At 37.4% G+C, this 25,846-nt stretch overlaps 1 protein-coding gene and 2 long non-coding RNA genes across 5 annotated transcripts in view; 2 read left to right on the plus strand and 1 right to left on the minus strand.

Annotated features, from left to right (window-relative positions):
- The first annotated feature begins 2,128 nt into the window (after nucleotides 1-2,128).
- On the plus strand, nucleotides 2,129-2,601 carry LOC135211739 (uncharacterized). The gene is made up of 3 exons (XR_010313739.1): nucleotides 2,129-2,191; nucleotides 2,321-2,413; nucleotides 2,539-2,601. It is a non-coding gene; the product is annotated as an uncharacterized LOC135211739 (long non-coding RNA).
- A 1,750-nt stretch (nucleotides 2,602-4,351) lies between these two features.
- On the plus strand, nucleotides 4,352-5,031 carry LOC135211740 (uncharacterized). The gene is made up of 3 exons (XR_010313740.1): nucleotides 4,352-4,431; nucleotides 4,622-4,850; nucleotides 4,898-5,031. It is a non-coding gene; the product is annotated as an uncharacterized LOC135211740 (long non-coding RNA).
- Nucleotides 5,032-9,115: 4,084 nt separating this feature from the next.
- Nucleotides 9,116-25,846, minus strand: part of LOC135211192 (open rectifier potassium channel protein 1-like) — a 113,467-nt gene continuing 96,736 nt past the window's right edge. The window contains exons 3-9 of one of the 3 annotated variants that reach the window (XM_064244408.1): nucleotides 24,018-24,155; nucleotides 21,038-21,183; nucleotides 19,691-19,883; nucleotides 19,140-19,390; nucleotides 17,592-17,822; nucleotides 16,823-16,872; nucleotides 10,087-10,230 (exon numbers count right to left, since the gene is read on the minus strand). In XM_064244408.1, the coding sequence (XP_064100478.1) occupies nucleotides 10,221-10,230; nucleotides 16,823-16,872; nucleotides 17,592-17,822; nucleotides 19,140-19,390; nucleotides 19,691-19,883; nucleotides 21,038-21,183; nucleotides 24,018-24,155 (1,019 nt within the window). In that variant the 3' untranslated portion in view covers nucleotides 10,087-10,220. Of the gene's footprint in view, nucleotides 10,231-14,010; nucleotides 14,210-16,822; nucleotides 16,873-17,591; nucleotides 17,823-19,139; nucleotides 19,391-19,690; nucleotides 19,884-21,037; nucleotides 21,184-24,017; nucleotides 24,156-25,846 lie in introns of all 3 variants that reach the window. The other 2 variants (XM_064244407.1, XM_064244406.1) reach the window with 2 other exon arrangements.

Below are 25,846 nucleotides of genomic sequence, written 5' to 3' on the forward strand. Positions count from 1 at the left end.
CGCCAAAGTACTTCCTCCGATGATTAGTTCATCCAAGAAGAGGAATGGTCCATCACGATGGAGGGTCAAATATGACGTGATAAAGCGTTCGGAGAAGGGAGAAACTAACACCGAAATAGGCCGTTCTTTAGGCTTGAGCAGGACCACGGTGGTAACCATTGTGAAGGATAAGGAACGTATTCTGAAGCATGTTAAGGATGCTGCACCGATGAAGTCAACGGGTGATAAACGAGAAGCAACGTAGCCAGAGCATTGTTGAAATGGAGAAATTGCTCATGATCTGGCTGGAGGACCAGAACCAGCGACATGTTCCGGTGAGCTTAAGTGTGATCCAGGAGAAGGCTAGAGCGCTGCATGAGGCAGTAGTGAAAAAGTTTGGCGAAGGCAGTGCTGGTGGTGAATTTTCCTTTGCGAGTAGAGGTTGGTTTAACCGTTTTAAGGCTCGTGCAAATTTGCATAATGTGAAGCTGCAAGGTGAAGCTGCTAGTGCTGATAGCGAAGCAGCAGAAAGATAATTAAGGATGGTGGTTACACGGCTGACCAAGTCTTTAATGTGGATGAGACTGGATTATTTTGGAAAAGAATGCCAAATCGAACGTACCTTTCCAAGGAGGGAGTCAGCACCTGGCCATAAAAGCTGGAAAGGAGCGACTGACTTTGCTGTTTGGGGCCAATGCAAGTGGTGATTTGAAACTGAAGCCCTTGCTGGTGTATTTGGCCGAGAATCCCAGGGCTTTCAAGGGCATTTTCAAGAGTCAACTCCCTGTGATTTGGAAATCTAACAAGAAGGCGTGGGTTACCTTAATGGTCTTCGAAGATTGGTTCAATTACCATTTCGTGCCAGCAGTGGAGCGGTATTTGACTTCGAAGGTCTGCCTTTTAAGGCCCTCTTAGTCCTGGACAATGCCCTGGTCACCCTTCAAATTTGAGCGACATGCATCCTAATGTGAAGGTGGTGTACCTCCCACCCAATACCACATCGCTGATACAGCCAATGGACCAGGGAGTAATAGCTAATTTCAAGGCTTACTACCTTAGAAGGACCATACGTTTTGCTTTGAGGGCCATAGAAGCTAACAAGGAGTTGACACTGAAGCAATTCTGGAAGGGCTACAACATTGCAGATGCAGTGAAGAACATTGCAAGTGCTGGGACGAGGTGAAGACGACCACTTTAAATGGGGCCTGGAGGAAACTGTGTCCACAGTTTTGAAGGCTTTGACCAGGCAGAAGACGTCGAGACTGTGACGAGGAAGATCGTAGGGCTAAGCAAGAGGCTGAAACTAGATCTTGACCTGATGATGTAAAACAGAGCTGCTGGCTTCCATGGGAGAGGAATTGTCTGCAGAGGACTTACTAGAACTTGAACAACAAATGATTGAGGAAGAGGAGGCGGCACCAGAGCCAAAACCCAGGTCATTAACTGTGAAAGGCTTGTCAGAGGGTTTTATCATCTGGAGAGAGCCTTGGCTTCGTTTTTTGAGGCAGAAGACCCTAACGTTTCTAGGTTTGACAAAATCAAGAAGAGGAATCATGGATTTGGTGACTTTCTACAAGGAGACCCTGAAGGAGAAGCAGACGAAGAGAAGTGTGCAGTCCAGGCTTGACACTTTCTTTCACAAGTCTCCAGTACCACCACCTCCCACTCCTAGTCCTGGTAAGGAATTCTGAACTGTTTTACTAATTTATGTGTTTACATAGTGTACATATTAAAATGTGTTAATTTTTTAATGTAACAACTAAATGTAAGAGTAAATTGTAACTTCATTAATTTTCTTTTCATCATTTGTAATTTTATTGCAGAAGTGGTGACAGTTCCAGATCCCCACTGTACTACCTGTGACAGTTGCCAGATCTCCCTGTAAGCTACCTGGTGGACGAGTTTCCGCAAAGTATCTCCCACTGTAACTACTGTGACAGTTCCAAGATCCCCGCCCCTGTACCTGGACCCTCTGTATCAGCCCCGCCCACCTGTACAATCAGGTAAGCAATTTCATTTTTCTCATTTTCATGTTGGAAATTGTTTACACCCTACATACATACGTACACTAACTTACATAGTGGTACAATGTGTTTGATGTTGCATAACCTTATTATTTTTTTTTTTTTTCATTTCAGACCCCTTGATAGTGACAGTGACCCAGATGACCCTGAGCCTTTCCATGGTTTTGATGCCTCGCCCTATACATCAGGTAAGGAATCCTTAACAAATTTGTATAAAATGTTTTATAAATTGCTAATAGAAATTTTATTAAAAGTGTACATATGCTACAATTACATCCACCTTATAATATATTTATGTACCCTATCATTCTTTCCAGATGTAGATGTTCCCTCATCAGTTGATACGAGTATCACCTCTCCAGAGCCCAAATCAGTTGATACGAGTAGTATCACCTCTCCCATTCCTTCAGGTAAAAGAATTCTTCATTTTTTATATTGAACATACGTATTACACACTACATATGTCAAACAGTAATAACATGTGCAGTAGTTACAGTAGTAGTAACTATCATTTATATATTTTTTATCATTCCAGACTCCCAAGCACCTGCCCATCCCACTCCATAGCCCAGCCACCACTCTCATGTACCATATGGCCATCCCAGTAAGCAAGCCAACCACTAGAATTTGGTAAGGACATTTTTTTTTATTAATGTTTTATTATTACATATGTAATAACCATGTTATGTATGTAACATACATACTATATAATCATATGTACTATTACATTATCATTCCAGACTGGCATGCACCTGTGACTTACATAAACCAGACCTCTACATAGCCTACATGTCTTCATTTTGCTGAAGGTAAGGAATTCTCAGTTGTGTTTAATGTTTGCATACGTACAATAAATTTTGTACACCTAAGTGGTTACATACTGTCCTTTAATATTAATTCTTCATTCCAGACTGCCCATCATCCTAGCCTGTTATCTGTGATAAAGCACACTGAAGTTAGGTTTGGAATGCATCCTTATCATGAATGCTCTACACCTCCACCTCCATCTCCCACAACCTAGGTAACAGCTTTGAGACTCACTAAAAGTTGGTAAGTTATGTAAGGAATTTCTAAATTAAGTTTTATACTACATGTTATATGTGATATTAAACCACTGTATGGTGCATATTTACTGTATGTAAACTTACTATGCATAGAGTACTTACTGACAAAATTATTTTTTGTACATTCCAGAACCCCTGAATGATGTAGGCTATGGGGCCACATAAGACTTTGTCCATCCAGGGTTACATTGAACGACAACTTTAAACTAAAAGTAAGGAATTAATTAACATACATTAACTCTTTTAGTACTCTTGATATATCTACAGTAATTAACATATTGCATTCACAACTTTCTGTAGTGTATATTTTGTACACTAATTTTGTTACTTTTTCCTTCCAGAACCAACATTTTTCACACAACTCCAGGTTGTTACTACAAGTGTCATCAAGGGATAACTACAAGTAGAAGCACCATTTTTGGATGGAAAAAACCCTTCAGGAAAGTATACGTATCACATGTAACATGTAGTGTAACAAAGTATGAACAGTAAGGTTTTTACATACAGTAGTACATATTACATACGTACATAACTTTTTTTTACAGGAATTTCCAACCAAGTTTTGATTATGTACATATGTACATGTTTACCACATGTACGTATGGTTACTGTATGTAACTTACTAAACATACATAACATGACTTAACTTTGATACTTTTTTGGTACATTCCAGAAAACCAGGACCCCCTCCATGATGCAGGCTATGGGGCCACATAAAACTTTGTCCAGGGTTACTACATAACATAGCACGACAACTGTAAACTATGTACTACTGTACTAAAGGTAAGGAATTATACATAGTAGTAAACATACATTAAGTAAGTTTTATACGTACATACTAAAAAAAAGTGACCAAGATCTCTCACATGGGATAAGTGATCAAGGTCCCTCATGGAATTACATACTGTACACTCCCTGCTGAACAGGGGGTGTAGACCAATCATTTACTATATGCATACCAGTTGATATTAAACCACTGTATGGTGCATATTACTGTATGTAACTTACTATGCATAGAGTACTTACTGACAAAATTATTTTTTGTACATTCCAGAACCCCCTGAATGATGTAGGCTATGGGGCCACATAAGACTTTGTCCATCCAGGGTTACATTGAACGACAACTTTAAACTAAAGGTAAGGAATTAATTAACATACATTAACTAAGTTTTATACATGTTATATATGTGATATTTAAACCACTGTATGGTGCATATTACTGTATGTAACTTACTATGCATAGAGTATTACTGACATACTAATTATTTTTTGTACATTCCAGAACCCCTGAATGATGTAGGCTATGGGGCCACATAAGACTTTGTGCATCCAGGGTTACATAGCAGGACAACTTTAAACTAAAAGTAAGGAATTAATTCATATACATTAACTTTTTTACTCTTGATATAACTCAAAGTAAGGAATTATAAACTAAAAGTAAGGAATTAATTAACATACATTAACTCTTTTACTCTTGATATCTATAATTTACATATTGCATTCAGGACTTTGTGTAGTATTTTGTACTAATTGTGTTATACTTTTACCTTCCAGAGCTACCAGACTGGGATTTTAGTGTACTCCAGGATCTAACAAATACTACTACGAAGTGTACAGTGCATAATATAGTGTTTAGTGTATAATCTAACCTAAGGATTAAGTGTAGTACATTGTGCTTTATAGTGTCACAAGAGTTTAATAAAGAATTATACCTTCAAGAACCATCCTTTGCCATTGAAATAACCACACTACACATCATGCAATATACTTGCATGTCACACAGGTAAGGTCTCTAACTTTTTCCATGCAATATACTTGCATGTCACACAGGTAAGGTCTCTAACTTTTTCTTAGTTTAAGGCATATTTCCAAGTGTCGTTCCGGCTTACGACGATTTTCGGCTTACGACGCGCCTCAAGAACGGAACCCCCGTCGTAACCCGGGGACTGCCTGTACTAATCTTTAGTAGTTTGGTTAGGTGGTCTGATGAGTGTGGCTCCTTGCAGTAGTAGTGGTTAGGACCTGTTAAGATAGGGACGAACTCCCTTTAACAGGATCCGACTTGGATTCTACCACACAAAGGGATCATATATCCCAGTGGTAGATCCGAGAGTCTTTCAGCATCAGGTCACATCCTAGCTGTAGCTCTCCAGGCAACGCAGACTCAGAGACAGTATCAATGAAGTCTTCTGCCTGAACAGGTAAGAACCAAGGTTATTTATATCCTACAACATCAGTTGTTTCTTATCTCTCCTTATTACTTTAGCTGTCTCTTACCCTCCACCAAGGGTGCCAATCAGCTAAGTATATATCTGGCAGGGAAGTTCATGTACAAAAATGATATTGTTAAACTACAATAAAGTTTTGTACATACTTACCTGGCAGATATATACGTCTAATGGCCCACCCAGCCTCCCCTCAGGAGACAGGTGAAAGAAAAAAATCTGGCTGGAGAGATAGATGGGTTCATACCCCCGCCACCCAGCGGCGGGTAAGGTAGACCACCTGACCTACCTGTCGCGTGTGCCGCGAGATTTGAAATTCTGTCGGAACGTCGGAGACTATAGCTAAGTATATATCTGCCAGGTAAGTATGTACAAAACTTTATTGTAGTTTAACAATATCATATTTTTGATATTCACAAAGTTCTTTCAATTGTTATTTTCTTCTTTTAGTTTCACCTTTGCAAAACTTCAAAATAGCAAAATGATAGCAATGGTTCCCTTTTCCCCTCCTAAGCAAGTGTGTCTTGCGCAAATGCAATAATGTTCACTGATAATTGTAAGGGGTTTTGTTCAATAACAAGAAATACCACTGGGACCTTTCAAGAACAAAGTTTTCTCATCTATGCAATTTCACTGAATCCCATCCAGGTTAATATAGAGGATTCAGCACCTGAATAGAACAATCATAGCACCCTGTAGCAAGTGAACATGTGAGAGCGCTAGTTCCCAATCATTTCAGTGTTGTAGAGATCGTCTACTATCAAGAATTATTGGGACCCTGAGTGAATTGGACTGTATAAAAGTAGGAATTTAATGTATTTCACATTATTCACAAAAGTATGGGAAAATTTGTCATATACATATTTTCAATTGGTAGCCTCGTGAAGATTCCCACCATATAGAAACCAAATGCTTAACATTTCTTTGTATTAATTTAGTTATGCAAAAATTTGCAACTATGCATCATTTTTTTCTCAATCTGATTATGGTTTATGAACTTACTTTCCCCAACTTGGATATACAGTAGTGCCTCAGGATAAGAAATTAATCCGTTCCAAAGCGGCCTTCGTAACCTGATTTTTTTGTATCTCGAACTACATTTTAAATGTAAATTGCCTAATTCGTTCCAAGCCCTACAAAAACACCAGAGTAAATTTTATAATAAAGCTAAATTGACCAATAAACAATGAAATACAACTATTTGGACCATTCAATACCTAACATAATCTTTATTGTAGTACCTGTAAATAAAGTGTATTAATGTACAGGGTACAAGAAATACTGTACGTACATATGTAGTAAAATGTGGAACTTTTTTTGCCTTTTTCTGATTTTTAAATTTTTTCTTTTTTATACATTTATGTTTTTAAAAAATTTCAATTTCTTCACCACTTTCAATTTTCTGTTTTTTCTTATCACTTGGACCTTCCTGTTTGCTTACTACTAAAGGCCTATTTAAAAAATAACTATCCAAGGAAGGTTGCTTCTGCCTGCTTTTCAAAATGTTCCTGAAATGACCCAGGCAAACGTCATCGAACTGCGCAAGCATACGACCTGTGTGAGCCTTTTCGGGGTGTCTCTTGTCTACAAATGATTGCACCTTATGAAAAGCAGCTAGAGCTTCCTTAATTTCTGCCGTTGTCATAGGGTCCTCCTCCTCGTCGCTGCTAGAGAACTCTTCTTGAATGACGTTATGTTGCATGGCCTCCAACTCCTTCAGGTCATCCGTCGTAAGCTCCTCTTGGTGCTCCTCGAGAAGGTCATTAATGTCGTCCTTATGGACGGCCAGCCGTCGAGTGCAACGATCTCGTCAAGATCTGGTTGCGAAACAGTTTCAGGATCGTCAACTATTTCTGAATCTGCATCAGCTTCGCCCACGTCAAATCCCTCGAAGTCTCGGGCGGAAACGGCGTCAGGCCAGAGTTTCCTCCACGAAGAATTCAAGGTTCGCCTCTAAACCTCCTGCCAAGCTTGATTGATGAGTCGGATGCATATCCCGATATCAAAATGCTCCTTCCAAAATTCACGCAAAGTGAGGTTTGTGGTATTGGTGATGTCGAAACATCTCTTGAAAAGATGTTTTGTATATAGCTTCTTGAAGTTCGATATAACTTGCTGGTCCATGGGCTGGAGGAGAGGGGTGGTGTTAGGCGGAAGATAAAGAACCTTGATGAAGGAATACTCTGCTAGGATATCTTCTTCGAGGCCAGGAGGGTGAGCAGGGGCATTGTCCAACACCAGCAGGCATTTCAGAGGGAGGCACTTCTCTTCCAAGAATTTCTTCACTGTCGGGCCGAAACACAGATTTACCCACTCGGTGAACAAGTCTTTACTCAGGCTTTCGCATTAGCCTTCCATGTTACAAGCTTCTCCTTTAGCACTTTGTGGGTCTTGAAGGCTTGAGGAGTCTCCGATGATAGACAAGTAGGGGCTTGACCTTATAATCCCCACTGGCGTTGGAATAAAGTGCGAGCGTAAGCCTGTCTTTCATAGGCTTATGCCGAGGTAGCTTCTTCTTTTCCTATGTGATGTACGTCCGAGACATTTTTTTCCAAAAAAGGCCAGTCTCATCACAGTTGAAGACTTGCTGAGAACTTTAGTCTTTGTTGATCGTCATCTCGTCGAACGTCTTAATAAAGGCTTCGGGTGCTTTCGTGTCCGAGCTGGCAGCCTCCCCATGTTGCACCACCGAATGGATGCCAGTCCATTTATGGAATTTATCAAACCACCCCCGGGAAGCCTTGAAGTCTGGGGTTGCTGTCAATGTTCCTTCTCCTCCGTTGTCTTCGGCTTGGGCAATCAGATCACCGAAAATAGCGCTGGCCTTGTGGCAGATTGCTGTCTCAGTTATCATATCGCCAGCGATTTCTTTGTCTTTAATCCATAGAAGAAGCAGCCTCTCCATCTCATCATGCACGTGGCTCCTCTTGTTGGACAAAATAGTCACGCCCTTGGAAGGTGTAACTGCTTTGATGGCTTCCTTCTGCTTAAGGATGGTGCCTATCATCAATGGATGTCGGCCTTATTCCTTAGCGATCACACTCAACTGCATGCCAGCTTCATACTTTTTAATTATCTCCATTTTTGTCTCCATAGAAAGCATCCTCTTTTCATGAACTTCAGAAACATTCTTGGGACCCACAGCTAATTAAGTTCGCACACAACACGATAAAGTAACTTACTACGAAGAAAGCGAAATCACTAACACGAAATTACGTTAACAAACGAAATCTATGTGAATGAATGAATTCCACATGCGTACGATAACGCTGATGCGACGAATTGGTCGGACACCTTTACGTAGATGGGTGATGGGACAGATGCTGAACAATAGGAGAGCAGGATCTTACGGCAGTGACTAGCATCAGGAACCAATGGGAGAGTAGGAGGATGGCGGTGAGTCTACTCAGTTGGCAGCGCGCGAGTTTTAAAATTGTTCTCGGCGGTCTGGGCGAATCTCGGACTTTACCCTTTCGCAACCTGATTTATATTCGTATACAGAAGCATAAAAAATCTTAGTCTTTGCTTTCGTAACCTGGATTTTTCGCAAGTAGGGACTTTCGTATGTAGAGGTTCCACTGTACATGTAGTCTTATCAATCTCATGTCTGATTATGACAAAAAAGTTTTATACTCTTGATTCTAACTTTGTTTACAACATTTTCTTTTGCAAATACTAAACCATGTAAGGGACCCAGTAGCTAAAGAATGATTATTCAAGATCCTGTGCATTGTACCATACATATTTTAATTTCTTCCTTACACTTCAGCAAGTTTAATGAGAGAATTCTAGTGAAGGTAAATGAGTTTCTTGTATTTCTGAAAATTTTTTATTTTTATTATTTACAAATGATATCATTTAATGGTAGTGTGATCAGTGATGCAATAACAAAAAATGAGTTACAATTACAGTATATGTAACAAAATTGATGAGTAGATCATAGATCAAAGAACCTTATACATATTTTACAGTTTTAATAATTATGAAACTCTTAAACTCCTCTTGTTAGATCATATTCTTACAAAGGGTACATTAGTAATGATAATGGCACTGATGAACATAGGGAAATATTTCATAGTTAAAGTTATATTAGTCAGTCCAACCTTTCACGTCATGTTCTGGCACAGCCCTGGTTGCAATGGCATGGCTGTCAGAACAACTCCCAATACTTCTGATTACAGTAAAACTTACATTGTATATGTTCCTTTTCGTGTAAGCTTGCTGTAGTCAATATATTATTTGTTATAGTAACATAAAGATCTTTCAGAACTCGAGAACAAATCTTACAGGTAAATAAAGAGAAGCACTTTGGATTTTGTAAGAGAAGCATCTCAAACCTTTAGAGAGACAGTATGCTGCATCATTCTGTTTGTTCAGCAGAATTGGAATGTAGGTTACATTCTGTAGGTCATAGAAATGTGTGGACTAACTCTTGGTTGTTAGTGTAGTAAAGGTATGATTTTTGTTGTCCAAGCGAATGTTGCATTTCATGTTAGCTAAGAATAATATGTATACCAAATGCCAGTTCCTGATCCCAAAGATCTTTTAATAGGATGTTGGTGCTTTACATATTTTTCCTATAGAACAGGATAGCTAGCGCTCTCTCTTTCCTTCTCTCTCTCTGTCACTAACTCCTCAGGTATTGAAAAGATGAGTTTTGGCAAAACAAGAAAATTGTAGCACTTTTTTTCAAACAGGTTCTTCCTTAATGTGTAAAGTTTTTTGAGATTCAGCAGAGATTTCATGGATGTATGCAGCATTGTCGTGGCCTATCATGGGAGTTTGAGCTTTGGAATTTCCTGAGATTGTGAAGACATTGATGTGATGCTGTTCTCCGTTGTTTTCATCACTGTTCACTGCTTCTTCCATTTCATTTTTATCAGTCTGTGTATGTTCCTTCCCTTCATCACATGGCTTGGTCCTGGGTTTCATGACGTACTAAAATGATAATGAAGGAAAGGGAAGAGTTGCATTTTTTAGCCATGCATAGGAGCATAAAACAAAAATAATCTTAGTATGTATCATATATAAGATAATATTAGTTATAAGAAAATTTGCATCCAAAATTCAGTAAGGAAACATGTTGTATATATGACTGATTTCACAAAAGGGCTGTGAATCCTCTTTTGTTAGAAAATTAAAGAATGACTAATGAATTTATGACATTTATGAAACAAAATTCAGAAAGCATGTTCAGTTTATGGCAGCTATACCTCAAATATTATCAAGACAACTGATTAGTGGATGTGTGCTTTTATAAAATATTTAATGCATGCAAAGTGTTTCTATTAAAATAGTAATTACCATTACCATAAAAGTAAAAAACTTAACCATATGCTGTCATTTATACTATTAAGTTTAAGATTTTATTTACAATGATAAGTATTATTCATACTATATAGTTTCCCATTTTATTTACAACTTTTTCGTCCTTCTTCTCCACACGTTTACTATTTACACAAAACCCCCATCAATATAATATCCATTCACTTTAATAAAATAAGATAGACATTAAAGTTAAATATTCCAGAAGGATATTTTTTAACTAGATCTGACCTACCATATTCCTTTCTATTTCATTCTTTTTAAATGGTATGTGGGTTTGCCCAAACTTCTTGTAGTATACACTATGTAATTTTCTTTCTCCATGTTTTTGTAGTGTCCTTCCACTCAGTCAGGTAACTGGTTCTGTCCTATTGTTGTGAGATAATCCCTCACAACTGGGTTTCTACTGGTCTGTCTGGTGTTAGTGTTGGCAAGGTTGCCTAGCCTACAGTGCAGAAGTCGGTTCCTACTCGAAGGGCAAGTGAAGATGGTGGCAAATTTTACACTATTTCATTACAAAAATAAATGTATATCTCTCATGATTACTCTTACAATTAATAAAAAATAGGATTAATTGGCACTTGAACACAATATTAGACCTCAATCTATCGACCACGCAACCCTTAAGGGATGACGAAAAAATCTCAGAAAGACAACGAGTCAGGGAATGACACTCATTTTAACACTGTTCAGTTAACATACACGATTTGCCCAACATGATGAAATGTTGAACCAATAGCACAAGTTACAATGCATGATAAGTTGCAGATCTGACCGCGAACACAGGAGCTCTAGAAAAACGCTGCTTACCTCTCAAATGCTTTACAAAAAGGAAGGACGAGCTGTTTCGCGCGCGGTGACGCTATCTATGATAGCCAGTTATGTATTTTCAAATTAAAGTACCACTCAATCATTAGTTAATGTAGCAGTTTCAATACAAAATACATGATAAGATAAAATACGAGAGATGTTCCCACGACTGTGTCAAGAGCAGAGTCAAAAGCACACATAAATACGCCATACATGAGAAAGGACCATCGCCCCTGCTGCAAGCTTTCATCTTCATTACTTCACACTTGGGATGTGGGGAATTGAAGTCGAGAGAAAATAGTGCACACCAATCATCGAAACAAGGTTAGGGAAAATATGAAATACAGAAGTGATGTAATGCATTCAGTATTTCATCTGATAATTCATGAGGGTGTTTTTGGGCAGATGTTATCAAGAAGGCTGCAGGATTTGTTTGTAATGATGTCATTTTTCCTGCATCATTTCTATATGTATCATAGGTATCACATTTGCCATCACTACTACAGCTCCCACAAAGTTAAGTTTAATCTTAATTTCATTGGCCCTGGAACGTGCCTGTGCCTTATTAGTACCATGTTTTAGTGATGTTTGAAGCTAAGTAGAGGCTATCAGCACTTGATGAAATATAAGTATCAGAAAATTAAGAATACTATGTAACAAATTATTATATATTCTCATATTATAATTTTACAAATTTCAATTTTGGTTTTATATGTTTAAAATAAAATTTGGGATCATAGTGACTTGTGTCCAAAAAGGACAAGAAAAAAGTTGCCCCTTCAGAAATCATAAGATGGAAGGTGATGAATAAGTCAACCTCTGTGTGAAAATATGAAAGGACATGCTTAGGGATATCAAAAATATCATTTGTGTTTCTTATATATCGGGAAGTGACAATGGGATAGGTAGTTTTTGGATAGCTGAGAAATATTTGGATAATCCATATATTATATATTGTTTATCCTCCTTAAAGAATTGTGTACTTTCATCAAAGAAAGACAGTATTTTTCAGTGCACTGTAGTGTTTTTTACTGGAAAAAACTAGTCTCATATGGTAGTATATACAAATAAGGAAAGCAGTACAACTGTGCTTACTTTGCGGTGTTTTTATCACAAGTTACAGTGCGCATAGATGATTTGAGAAATGGGGAGACGTTTTTTTGTAGCATTTTTAAAACTGAAATGAATTTTTTCAATAAGAATTGCCAGATTTTATTTAGATAAGCAGTGGTATTTTTAACGAACATCAGAATTGTGAATTAAAATTCCATTCTCCATGTGTATTTCCCGTAAAGTAAAGAAAAAAATTTTTAAATACCAGACTTTGATTCGGCCTCTCGTATTTTCGTTCGTTGCACACAAGCAAAGACACAAAATGAATCAGGATGTCTAGAAACATGTTTACGTACTCGATCGGTAAGATTAAAAAAAAAAAAAAATTGATGAGATCATTTCCTTGCAAAAGCAGTATATGTATGATATTCACTACAGTTATTATTTGCATTACAAGTAAAAGCTGTCTTTGCCTAGTAAGATAAGCATAATGGTAAAGAACACATTAATTAGGTGTCACAGATAACATGCATATATGTTTAATATTCCAATAAGGAAAGATACATATGAAGTGTCTACTTATGTGATTACAGTATTAAAAAGTGGCAAGTATTAACTAATTGCTGTATTTCTTATTGCCAGTTAATCTAATTCATTGCTTAGAATCTGTGATAAACTGCTTTCCACTGATCGTAATGTGTTTAAGGATTGTTTGATTTCATAATGAGAAACAACAAAGTTTTTCTGTTCACCTTTGTTGTGTGACCACGGATAGGAAATGACTATTGATTTAGAGACAAACTATTGAAAAAAGTGACTGAAAGAGTACACACGGTTCACATTTTACATTTTTTTTTCAGCCTTATGTAGTAGTCGACAAATAAACGAAATGCGTTAACCAAAATTATGTATATGTATATGTAATATATATATATATATATATATATATATATATATATATATATGTGTGTGTGTGTGTGTGTGTGTCTGCACTCAGATATAATAAGCCCAAATATAGTTCAATAGCCATTCACTTTTCCTTGAGAATAACTCACACCAAAGGGGAATTATAATCGGTAAGTGCCATGTCTCCAGTGTGATTCGAACCACAGTGTGGTTTAGAAACAATGAAGTAAGGGGAATTTTCCTCGGATGTAAGTTGTCCTGAGATATAGTGAACATGATATTAAATCATATTTGCGGCTTAGTATTCATGAATATAAAAATGTGACAGCTTATACACACTATACACACACACACACACACACACACACACACACACATATATATATATATATATATAATATATATCTTCAGATATTATATATATATATATATAACATATATCATATATATACATATATATATATATATATAGAATATTATATATATATAATATATATCTATATATATATATATATATGCGCGCGTGTGTGTGTATATGTGTGTTTCAAGGCCAGGTTGCTTGCACAATAACCTTAAGAAGAACATTCGTGTAGCCTTTCCAGGTGACACAGTCTACATCCATACCTATGGGGATTAGATTTAGGGGAGCCATCGCTTGGATGTGCTTTCACACCATCATCGCTGCGTCTTTTTCTTCTTCTCCTACTTCTTCTTCTTCTTCTTCTTCCTCCTCTTCGTTTTCCTCCGTCGTAGAAGTAGAAGTGGAATTAAGGGGATGGGATTCGGGAATTGTTCTCAAAGCATCTGCCATGCAGCGTAGTTCCTGATTGTTATATATATATACAATATACATTACAGTAATCATGCGGTGTTGGTAATTTTGGTTTTAGAAAACGAAGGACGACCACGCAACGTCAAGCAGTAACGTATTTGTTGTTGTTGTTGTTGCTGTTGTTGTTGTTGTTGTTGAATTCCAATGATGAGTTGTTTTGTGAGGATTTCTCCAGTGGAGTTGGGGCATTTACGCTATTTACGTAAGTTGGAGGAAAAACTAAGCAACATACTGCAGCAGCTGACGTTAAAGCCCTCCCTCATGGGCAATGGGTTAAGTGTCAAGGGAGCATTGCTATGCCTTTTAGCATCATGATTCGTTTAGAGATTAATTTTATATGCCGGTTTATCTAAGAAGATGTTTTATGGGATTCTGTCGTTCCCCCAAATTAGGGAAGACGACTTATTGGGACATATATTATTAATATATAATATTTGTGAACTATGTATGTTTGTAATTTATGTATGTATGCGTTATGTATGTTGACTGCATTTGCGTAGATAATAGTCTCCAGGTGTAAACAAGGAGACCATCTAAAGATTTCATGATTGTTGGCAGATGGTCAATCTTGTAGACTTAGGGAACGATGTTCATTCCGGGATTTTGTCATGTATTTTGCTTATGACGAATCGATTCATTCTCCAAATCAGGACATAGAAACAATGCAGCATAATTTCCGCAATGTGGGCAGTATTTATAAGTTACTGCAGTGGGGTTGCAGATGGGTAATATTGTTGCCCGAATCAGGTTGTATTTCGACCTTGGGTTCTGATGCATCAGAGGGCGAACACACTCATTCAGTTGTGGAGGCTTTTACCTCTGGTCAAGACCAGAGGTTTGCTCCTCTTGCAATTTATTGTATTGAAGGCTTTTGTTATCAACGGGTCATTGAAAGTCAGGCAGAAACCTCCTGGTTATTTTGTTAATACTGTTGTGTGTATATAGTAATTCATTTGGTTTGGTTCGTCGTCAGCAATTGTTCTTATCTCAAGCGTAATATTCTGAGTGGAATCAACCTCCTATCACATGTCCTAATACGTACACGTTTAAGAAAAAGTCTTGTCTTAGCATAATTTGGGAGGGACGATAAAGCTTCAGCTTCCCATGTTTAGGAATCCCACCACAATCTTATATCTGGAAGTCATTGATTTTTTAGGGCTGCAATTAATGGGTGTGTTCCATTCAGCATAGTTTCAGTCTGCTGCAGTTACTAAACAAAATTAAAATACACATCTATAGTTTCATGTGTAGGCCTTTGGGAAGGGCATCCAAATGGCAATTCTTTCACTGTCCAAGTGATTAGATGAGAAAAACAGCCATTTTGGAAAAGAAGTAAGAGAAATTCAGGCAGTCTGGAGGTAGTTAATATGCAATAGCGAAGAATAAGGGTTCTAAAGCCACCGTTCCACGTGTTAGAGCTTAACGTTTCTCATCCTCGAGACTTGCCAAAGACAATTCCTTTATCGAGGATCGTGCATTGGGAAAACACACAAACACATCGCTGTAATGTTTCTTAGCGACGCGTCGTCTCGTAACGCTATTGCTTCTATTTTTCTGTACTGAAATAGGGATTCTGTTTCTATATCGAGGAATCGTACTAAAATTATGACTGGCACATAGTTATACAAATGCATAATATAGATAGCTGTATTAGCAAGCTTTATTTAGTAGCATACGTAGAAAGGAAATAAAATGTAATGTTTACAGTGTGGGGAAATCTTGTAGCGTCCTGCCTCAGTCATATGGTATCTACGTAGGAGGCTGTTTTTAAATATATCGGCTTTGAGATTGCGGTGAAATGATTTGACCACGCGATTATAAAAAGAAAAGAAAAGAAGGCCGAGCATTTGGCGCAGTCCCTGATCTCTGTCGTTTATTGTTTTCAATAAATTACGTAGTACTACCTCTTAACGTGGCTACCCGTGAACATTCTTTGGTTGAAAAATGGGAAAATCCTTTGGGTAACCTCATGCGTTCGTGTGTATGTAGGGCTATGTTTGTTTGTATAAGAATATCTTCAGTTTTTGTTCCATGTACGTATCTATTTATTAGTGTGTAGTGGATTTCGAAATGAATGCTTATACTCGTATACTTAAAGCCTTGATTATTTCATCTTATTGCTGTTGTCGTCACTTTGACCCTGACTCCGCTAGTTAATCTCAAGACCGCATCTTTCCATTATATTATTTAGGGAGGATTTCTAGGCTTTTCCTCGTTTCGAACTCTGCAATCGATTTTTGTTATCCATTGCTACCGTGTCCATTTTAAATTTGAGCTCACTTTTTCTATGTACAATCTGTAATCAAATGCTTTCTGTTGTGATTGTGCTATGACATGATGTGTTGTGCTGTTTGTGATAGGAGAAAAATGTTTTCATGTACTCGTTGGAAGTGGATGCTGGGGTTCATTCGTTACATAAAAGAAAAAAAACTTTGAATGTAGTGTGTCATGGATGTTAGCGCCATGCAAATTATCCACTAAACTACCAGATGTCAGTTTTGTCGGAGGATGCAAAGCTTGTGACTAAATGACTACGACAGAATACAAGAGAAGTTGTTATACTAGTGAGAAAGGATGCTTTTGTCTCCCGACTACGACTTGTACCTTACAGTGACAGAAGTGAAATCTTGTTTGCATTTACTATCACCATTTTCCTAGAAAAGAAGAAGAAATGGTAAGTGAATTAAAGAGAAACTGTTAGTAAGGGAGCGGATGGAAGTATAGTTATATCAAGGACCTTCTTGACGAAGTACTACCGTAGTGTTTAAAGTCCCACTCCAGTTTAACAAGTCAGCTTGATGTATAATATCCTGTGACAACCACCACCATTATAGTGAAAAAAGTGTGATTAACATTTTGATATATATATTTTTTTAATATATTGAAAAGGCACCAAAGTATTTAAGTCTTAAGTGAAACTGATTTTAAAATTGTGATTGAACAGAACTCGGGAAAATTTGTTGTGACAGCAATTCATTATATGAATATCTCTTCACATGCTTATTTGAAATTCTCTCTCTCTCTCTCTCTCTCTCTCTCTCTCTCTCTCTCTCTCTCTCTCTCTCTCTCTCTCTCTCTCTCTCTCTCCGATGCAGAGAGGTTTTACACAGACAACGGCTTCGACAAATTCCGCTACCTAGACCTCTCTCTCCTCTCTCTCTCTCTCTCTCTCTCTCTCTCTCTCTCTCTCTCTCTGGTGCAGAGTTTTTTTAACATAGACAACAGCTTCGACAAATTCCGCTACCTAGACCTCTCTCTCTCTCTCTCTCTCTCTCTCTCTCTCTCTCTCTCTCTCTCTCTCTCTCTCTACGGTGAAGAGAGTCTTCTGTCCGATACTTTAGCCTAAACATCCATACTCACTCGCGTGCCATACCTTAGCTAGGCCGAGGGGACCTATCAGTTGCGCCAGCGGGTTGGTGCGGTTGATGGCGGGGCCGAAGAGCGCTGAAATGCCGGGTATGACGTGGGGCGAGGTCACGGGCGAGAACGTCCCGCTGGAGGTCGTGGTCGTCGAGGCGCCGCCGGGCGACGAGGGGGACTCCGGGTCGTCGTCGTCTTTCATCATGGTATCCATCCCGCCCTGAACCGCTATGATGTTGCTCAGCTGCAATGCAATGGGGAGGAGGTTGAACAGGACACGTTTAAGGCCCCCACACACTGAACAATCGTCTGAACGACTCTGTATCGTTCGCAAAAACATTGTGTATGTGCTTGTCTGAATGCAAAAGTGGGCGGAGCTTCGTGTCTGAACGAGCTCAGCGAGAATCTGTCACGACCAGGTTGCTGTCTTGCGACATAAGTCTGTCATACACAGGTCGTTCAATGTATGCCTTTGTCTCCCGATACTACGCTTATCGCGCGCGTCTCTTCTAGAGAGGATGATGCCATGTCTTCTCTAGACAAAATCTTTGTACAGACTGAAATCTGTGAGGAGATCGTTCGTACTGTGTGAATATCGTGTGTGTGTGTCGATAACGGCATTCGTTCGGACAGTCGTTCAGACAATCGTTAATCGTTCAGTGTATGGTGGCCTTTAGGAATTTGCTTGGCGGTTCTCCCGCGGCGATCTTCCTCACGAATTAAGCTTTGTTGTGAGATGCGACAGGTTTCAAAAAGTACATATCTTGTTGATAAAATATAAAAGATGATTATCGTAAGGTATTTCTTACGTCATGAAAATTTGTCAACATAATTGATGAAATATGAGAATGATTATTTTCTTAAGTTCGCATAGTTAAAGACGTTTTAACGTTAGTTATGAACTTAAAAATATAGAAATAGCATGCTAATTGTAAAGTATTTCTTACGTCGTGAATTTTTTTAGCTTAGTTAATACAATTAAAATTGTGAAAGTGTATTTTTCGAGGATAATATCTGTGAATACAAAATATCCAAAGTTTTATTTGTTAATGTAGGTATTAGAATTTTGTGTTTACCCTCATTATGGATCTTGTCAATTGTAAAAGTATCGGAAAGACCCTTCATCATTAACACCATTTTTTTTATAATTTTATTTGTCTATTTAATTGTCGATTTATTAATTTATCTGTTGTTCTTTTCTAATAACTGATCTTTCTGTGTTTCCTATTATCTTCTGTAACTTCTTCCCAGTGAACACCATATTCTTTGGAAGTTTGAATGTCAAGTCATTTGGAACAAGCCCCAGTGCATCTTCTTAATAATAATAATAATAATAATAATAATAATAATAATAATAATAATAATAATAATCAATCATATCATCATCATCATCATCATCTCATCACTCATCATATCATCATCATCATCATCATCATCACTGTACATTTTAAAACTTCACAGTATTTATTAGTTTATTACTTTTTGAAGTAGTCCTCCTCTAGGCTACGCCTAGGTAGAGATCTTTTGTAACTGATATACACCAACTGGCCAGCAGCCTCACCTGCAGCATGAAGTTAACAGTCGCTTTGGAATGTTGCCTCAGGAATCTCGGATCGTTGTTTTTGATGCCCATTTGTTGCATGATTTTCTTCATTTCCTCTGCACTGCGGAGCACGGAGCTCTGCAACTTCTTGGACTGCAGAGCCTTCATGATGAAGTTGGCCACCATCACCCAGTAACCGAGTCCTATCATGATCCACAGGATGACTCCGACCTGGTACACGTACAAGTAGCTTCCCTTTGACCCGTTACCTGTTTGAGAGGTGTAGAAACAAAGTCAGTAACGGTGCACCAAAAAACGATTCGTCGAAGGTAATCATAAATGTGGCTCTACAACTCTGAACTTTTGAATACAACACAGTTTAGACCCTTAAATAGGTTAAGTAATGCAACAGTACTCAAAGATTGAAGGTCTCCCATCACGGAAGGTAATTTTCTTCTGAGTGTAAAAGAAAAAGCCTCCGTAATAATGCTCAGCAGATTGAAGAGAAACTCTAGACCTACCATCAGTAGTACTACGGAGCTCAGTAACCCTCTTGATTGCATTCTTACCCGTGACGAAGTCTCCAAAACCGATGGTGGTCAACGTGATGAAGCAGTAATACACGGACTCTAAGTACGACCAGTCTTCTATAGCCATGAATACAATTGCCGGCACGAAGACGAACACCAGAAACCCGACGGCTATGTAGATGACGGTGGCAGCTGCAATGATCCTTTTCGAGTGCTGTTTTTCACTGTCAAGCTGTATATAAATGATAATCACTTATCTGTTCGTTGCTTGTGAAGGTTTGTGAGTACGTTTCTCAGAGTAACGCTACAATTCAAGACTGTTATAGTGCTAACAATTACTGTGTTTGGGTAACAAAAATGGACTGCGTGCATTACCTTTGTCGTTTTCCAGGGAGTGCTAAAGGTAAAAGAAAGATGGAAAGTATTACATCTCAATGTTCCCAGGTAACTGGATTATCAAAACTATGCCCCCCCAAAAGTGAGTCTAAGCTAGGCTAATTGTCTGTTCATCTGTCTGTCTAACTATAGGCTATATTGTTTACTTATATGATATATGTGCACTTTATCCATTCCTGTGTTGACTTCCATGCTTTTGAATATAACTGATCCCTTTATTTCATGGTTACGTCAAAAATGATAACTAAATATATCCATTTATTATATAGTTTTTGATAGGTGTGCACTTAAACCATGCGTATGTTGACTTGTATGGTTTTAAACAAATGACTCCCATCCCTTTATTTCATCCTGTGTACCATCAAGCGCACAGGCAAACTAAAACTAACAGAATTTTGTGGAGGCATTTTGTCCCGGGTTATCTAAATTAACTGAGACGCTTCGTTCCAAGCAGACTTCTTTTATTGTGCGTCTTTAGTCCTCTTTGATGATATGATGTTAGTGGTCCAGACGGATTGAATTAGGCCGATAGGAGACCCTTCAAATATATGTATGAATATATTCCCAGTATATTCCCAGGTTATCTGAATTAACTGAGACGCCTCGTTCCAGGCAGACTTCTTTTATTGTGCGTCTTTAGTCCTCTTTGATGATATGATGTTAGTTGTCCAGACGGACTGAATTAGGCCGATAGGAGACTTCAAATTATATAATATATATATATATATATATATATATATATATTATATATATATATATATATATAATATATACATACATACATACATACATACATACATACATACATATTAATGGATGATAGTGATGATTTTAATGGTGATGTGAGGTAATGTAATCGATTTTCACGATGAAGATGGCATTGACGCTGATGGCTTAAAAAGAACGTTATATACTGATGGCCACGGTCTAGGTCAAGCTGATGGCGGCGACGAAGGCGCCTGAACGAAATGTCTCAAAACTCGGACAAACCTTCGACTTGAAAAGCTGGAAGAGTTTTTCGCCGAAGAACTCGGAGGTCCAGGCCAGGAGGATACCCGTCAGGGGGATGCCCACCAGGGCGTATATCATGCACACGACTTTCCCGGCGTTGCCAGAAGGGGATATGTGGCCGTAACCTGAGGTGGATAAAATAAAAAACGAAACTTTAATACAAAGGATTGCTATTCATCGTTAAGATTTTGTACATTGAACAGTTTTAGTCTTCCTTCATTTCCCTTTTAACAAGACAGCGGTACTTAAGCAATGGATTATATAAAAAAATTTTTGCTGATTTACTATTTATAAATTTATTTCAAATTTTTTTACTTATCATCAAAGTTACGTGGGATGAAACATGTCAGTGTTCTCTATTCTACAGAGCTGGGATTGGTTGCTGTATTTTATTTTTTAATAATTTTGGTAATTTTTAAAATTGCTTAACGTTGTTGTGTGATTCATTGACTTTTTTTTTTTTCTTTTTTTAGGGTGGAAATGTGAGTATCTGTCTCGGGTCGTCATTGCATCGGTAAGGTAAGATGCTACATTGTTCTTTTATTTTAAACTCCGTATGTATTTTAGACTCTAGCGGTTTTCTTTTGCGTAGAAAAGAGAGGTTCCTCTATTTTGTTGTTACTATGAATATTCTAATACACATACGTTTATATATATATATATATATATATATATATATATATATATATAATATATTATATATATAAATTCCTGGGAAGCTTGTTTAGAAGAGAAAAAGAAGTATAGATTGATTCAGTGTCTAGATATGAAGATAGTGTCTGCGAACAGTGCCATATATATATATATATATATATATATATATATATATATATATATATATATATATATATATATATATTATATATATATATATATATATATATATATATATTATATATATATATATATATATATATATATATATATATATATATATACGTATGTGTGTGTTTGTGTGTAAAAACAGAGAAACCGTAACATAATAGCCAATGTAAGGTGTCCCGTCGCGTGTCCTAATTCTGCTGGACTCAAAACCTTGGATTTGATGTCATCATTTCGGAAAATCGAACAATTCCTTATTTTGTTTCTTTCGAAGCTAAACAATTTAACATATTTAACCCATAAATTTATCAATTACCAAATAGCGCAAGGTTAATTTGTCTAAGTCGCCAAGTAACCTTGTCCCGCCCTATAGCGACTCATTCTAAGAAAACAAGGGCGTGCGCTCCACGTCACTGAACTCGACGGTTCGGCAAGTGTATCTCCATTCTGTTTTGGTTATTTAATTATTTTTATTTTTATTTATTTATTTATTTATTTTTTGCCTTTTGATTGTCCAACGAAACTGTCACGCCGCGTGAGACGGAACAATATTTCATCGGTAAACAAACAATGTACACTTAATCTATTTATTATTTTTGTAACTTACGGTATTTGGTATTTGTAATATTTAGACTATAAAGTGAATGAAAATACTGTATGGCAGCATCTTTGTGGATGCAAACGTAAATTAACTGGATAGACGTGGAAGTGCAGTAATTTAAGTCAGGTGTAAATTTGCCTGTGTACGCATATTGTTATAGTATATAACCGGTTAAAGCTCTGTGGTTTCACATGCCACCTCAGAGGCTGAGGATAACCTACGATGCTAAAAGTGTTAGTTCGTAGTACTAATGGTATATCTTGTAAGAACACTACTAGATTGTACTGAAGAGATTTACACTCCAGCATATTTGATTTTGAACTGAAAAGTATATTTTGTGTATATAAAACATGAACATAGTCTCTGCGACTGTTAACTTTTCCCCAACTCAGATATGAAGTGCTATCATCGTATATTATGTAAAAAAAATAACTTCAAGGATGTTGGTTTACATAGAAAATTGATATGCAAGCATACAACGTTTTCAGCCTGAAACATTAGCTGTAAATTTTTGTGTATGTAAAACATGGACATAGATTCTGCGACTGCTGTCATGATAGATTAATAATTCTTCACTATTTCTCCAACTCGAGTATGGTCGCCAACCTTCCCTCTTTTCCTAGGAAAAGCGCCCAGATTCGCGGTTTTTTCTTCCTCACATCATTGGACTGTTGTCTGTGTGAGTCTCCCTAAGGATGCCGAGCAATCACGGTCTAGTAAATATACCTAGACCGTGCGCGCAATCAGAACCTCAAAATTTTAAGCCAAGATGCAATGCATGACTACCCTGAAACAACTCGCCTTGTATTTTAATCATTTGTTTATATTTTAATCTTTATTTATTGATTTACTCATTTATCTAGTCTTAAATAAGAACTAAACTCATCTTTCTGTATTTCCAATCATCTTCCGTCTCTTCTTTCAAATGAACGCCATAGTATTCTTTGAGCTTGAATTTCAAGTCGTTGGTCCTTGTATTCTTGTTGCGCACGAATAGGGCTTTATCTTCAGAATGGTGATATGAAGTTCAGGAGCGTCATTTCAGATTTTTTTTTTTTTTTTTTTTTTTGTGGGGGGGGGGGGGGGGGAGGGTGGGCTCAAAGACAGTTGGCGAGTGAAGCGAGCCTAATCAGCCGGTTATTTTTTATTTTTATTTTGAGCTATTGTATGTGCTTTTTGAAGCCACAAGAGTAAGATATTTCAGCAAAAATTTATTTGTCTCATCATCTCTGGTAGCTAGTAGACAGACAAGGATCATGAAATGCAATATTTCCGAGAAATTTCATATATTTATGATTGCACATTTAAAAAGAAAACATGGTGTTACTTCTTGGGCTTGGGGTGAGGGATGCAAGTTTAGTCTTAGAGGGGGCAAGTTGTGTTCTGGAGGGCAGTTGCCCCCCAACACCCTCCTAAAGGACGCCCCTGATGAAACTTCATATCATAAAAATGAGTGCCAGGTTTTGAAAGCAATTATCCTTATAGGAGCGAATAAGCAACTGTTACGAATCGGAAAGAAATGGATCGTCGCCTTACCTATGGTAGTGCTGACCGTCATGGAGAAATACAGAGCGTCGATGAACGACCAAGGGTACAGTACTGTAATGGTGCTGTCTTCGTTGCGGATGTGCGGACATATCTTCTCGATTTCCTTGATGGTGTCCGCCTGGCTGCCTGCGGATTCGGAGAGGAAGAGCGTTAGCTGGGGGAGGAGTTCTTAGTCTCATTCAGATAACATGGTTCTTGGGAACTTTCCACTTTTGTTTAAAATGTACTGTATATATATATATATATATATATATATATATATATATATATATATATATATATATATATAAAACTTACATCTAAGGGAATTGAAATTAAAAAAAACAATTGGCCCATCCCGGATTCGGGCCTGGCTTTGGTTTAGATATCAAAATAAACGATCAAACTTGACGTTCTCGGTAAACAACCACACACACAACACACACTATACACACAACCACACACACACACATATATATATATATATATATATATATATATATATATATATATATATATATACATACACACACACACACACACACACACACACACACACACACATATATATATATATCTATATATATATATCTATATATATATATATACACTTTATTGGTCTAGAACAGATCCTCATCCATATAACAAAGGTATTTGGGACTTCTCACGTCTGTTGAAATGCAGGTAGGGAAGGTCTTTACTTGTTTGTTTACTTTTATGCACGCATTTTGTATATGCACTCTAATTGTAGTAGTTACAGTGCCCTCGTAACTTCTGGATTTCTTCACTGGTTTTGGATACGCTTCTCCAAAAAGCATGAAGAAGTCAAAAAGTTAAGAGATGTTCTGGTACGTACGTACCTAACAAGAAGTGACCATAATATATTTGTATATATGATATACGTACATATGTATATATATTTAATTGTGTATATATGCGTATAGTATATATGTATATATACGCGTAACATTTTTATACTTAGATATTAAGCCACAAACATCATTTAGTTATCTGCTTCGCTATACTTCGGAAATAGCTTGCATCCAATGGAGATTATAACTGATAATTATTGATCAGAATCGATATCTTGATAGCAGAGGGGTCAAGTCTACCGTCGGTTACTGTGTCTAAGCCCAAGCCCCAGATACGAATCCTTGCCGGGGCATATATGTTAATCTGTTATGATTCCTTTTCGGTGTACGTTACTCTCAAGTTCTGGTGAATTCGAGTTTTAGTTGTATATATATATATATATATATATATATATATATATATATATATATATATATATATATAAAAATTTAATATATGTAAATGTAATTATATATATAATTTTATATATACTATACATATATGTATAGTATATATCGTTGTCAGGTCGGCAAGGTGACCTCGTCGTGATTGTGGTATCGCGGGTTCGTTACCCGCTACCGGACATCATGATTTCTTTAAATATCTTTGAAGTTGGAGCTCAAGGCTTTGTAGTGACAAGCGTATCAGGAGCGTCGTAAGGGATGGGCCTAGACATCAAATGCACGGTTGATGTGAATCTACAATAGTGAAAACCCCGTGAGAAGCCTAATGTCGTGGACGGAGGAATGCGGAGAATGTAGCATTTAGAATCTCCGAGATGAAAATGATCGTGTATCAGGTTCCTGATTTCAAGTTGCATGGGAAAGAAATAACAAAAGATGCGGTACCGGCCTTCTGTAGTAGCTGTGTAGGAAGGTTCAGACATTCACATAATGAGAATGAGACCTGACCTTTGGCTTTTAAGGGTCAAACTTCAAACCAGTTGATAGGCATTTCAGTTTGAAAGAGGTCACATGAATATTAAA

The sequence above is a fragment of the Macrobrachium nipponense genome, chromosome 4 (assembly GCF_015104395.2).
Source record: "Macrobrachium nipponense isolate FS-2020 chromosome 4, ASM1510439v2, whole genome shotgun sequence".
NCBI classification, from domain to species: Eukaryota; Metazoa; Arthropoda; class Malacostraca; order Decapoda; family Palaemonidae; genus Macrobrachium; species Macrobrachium nipponense.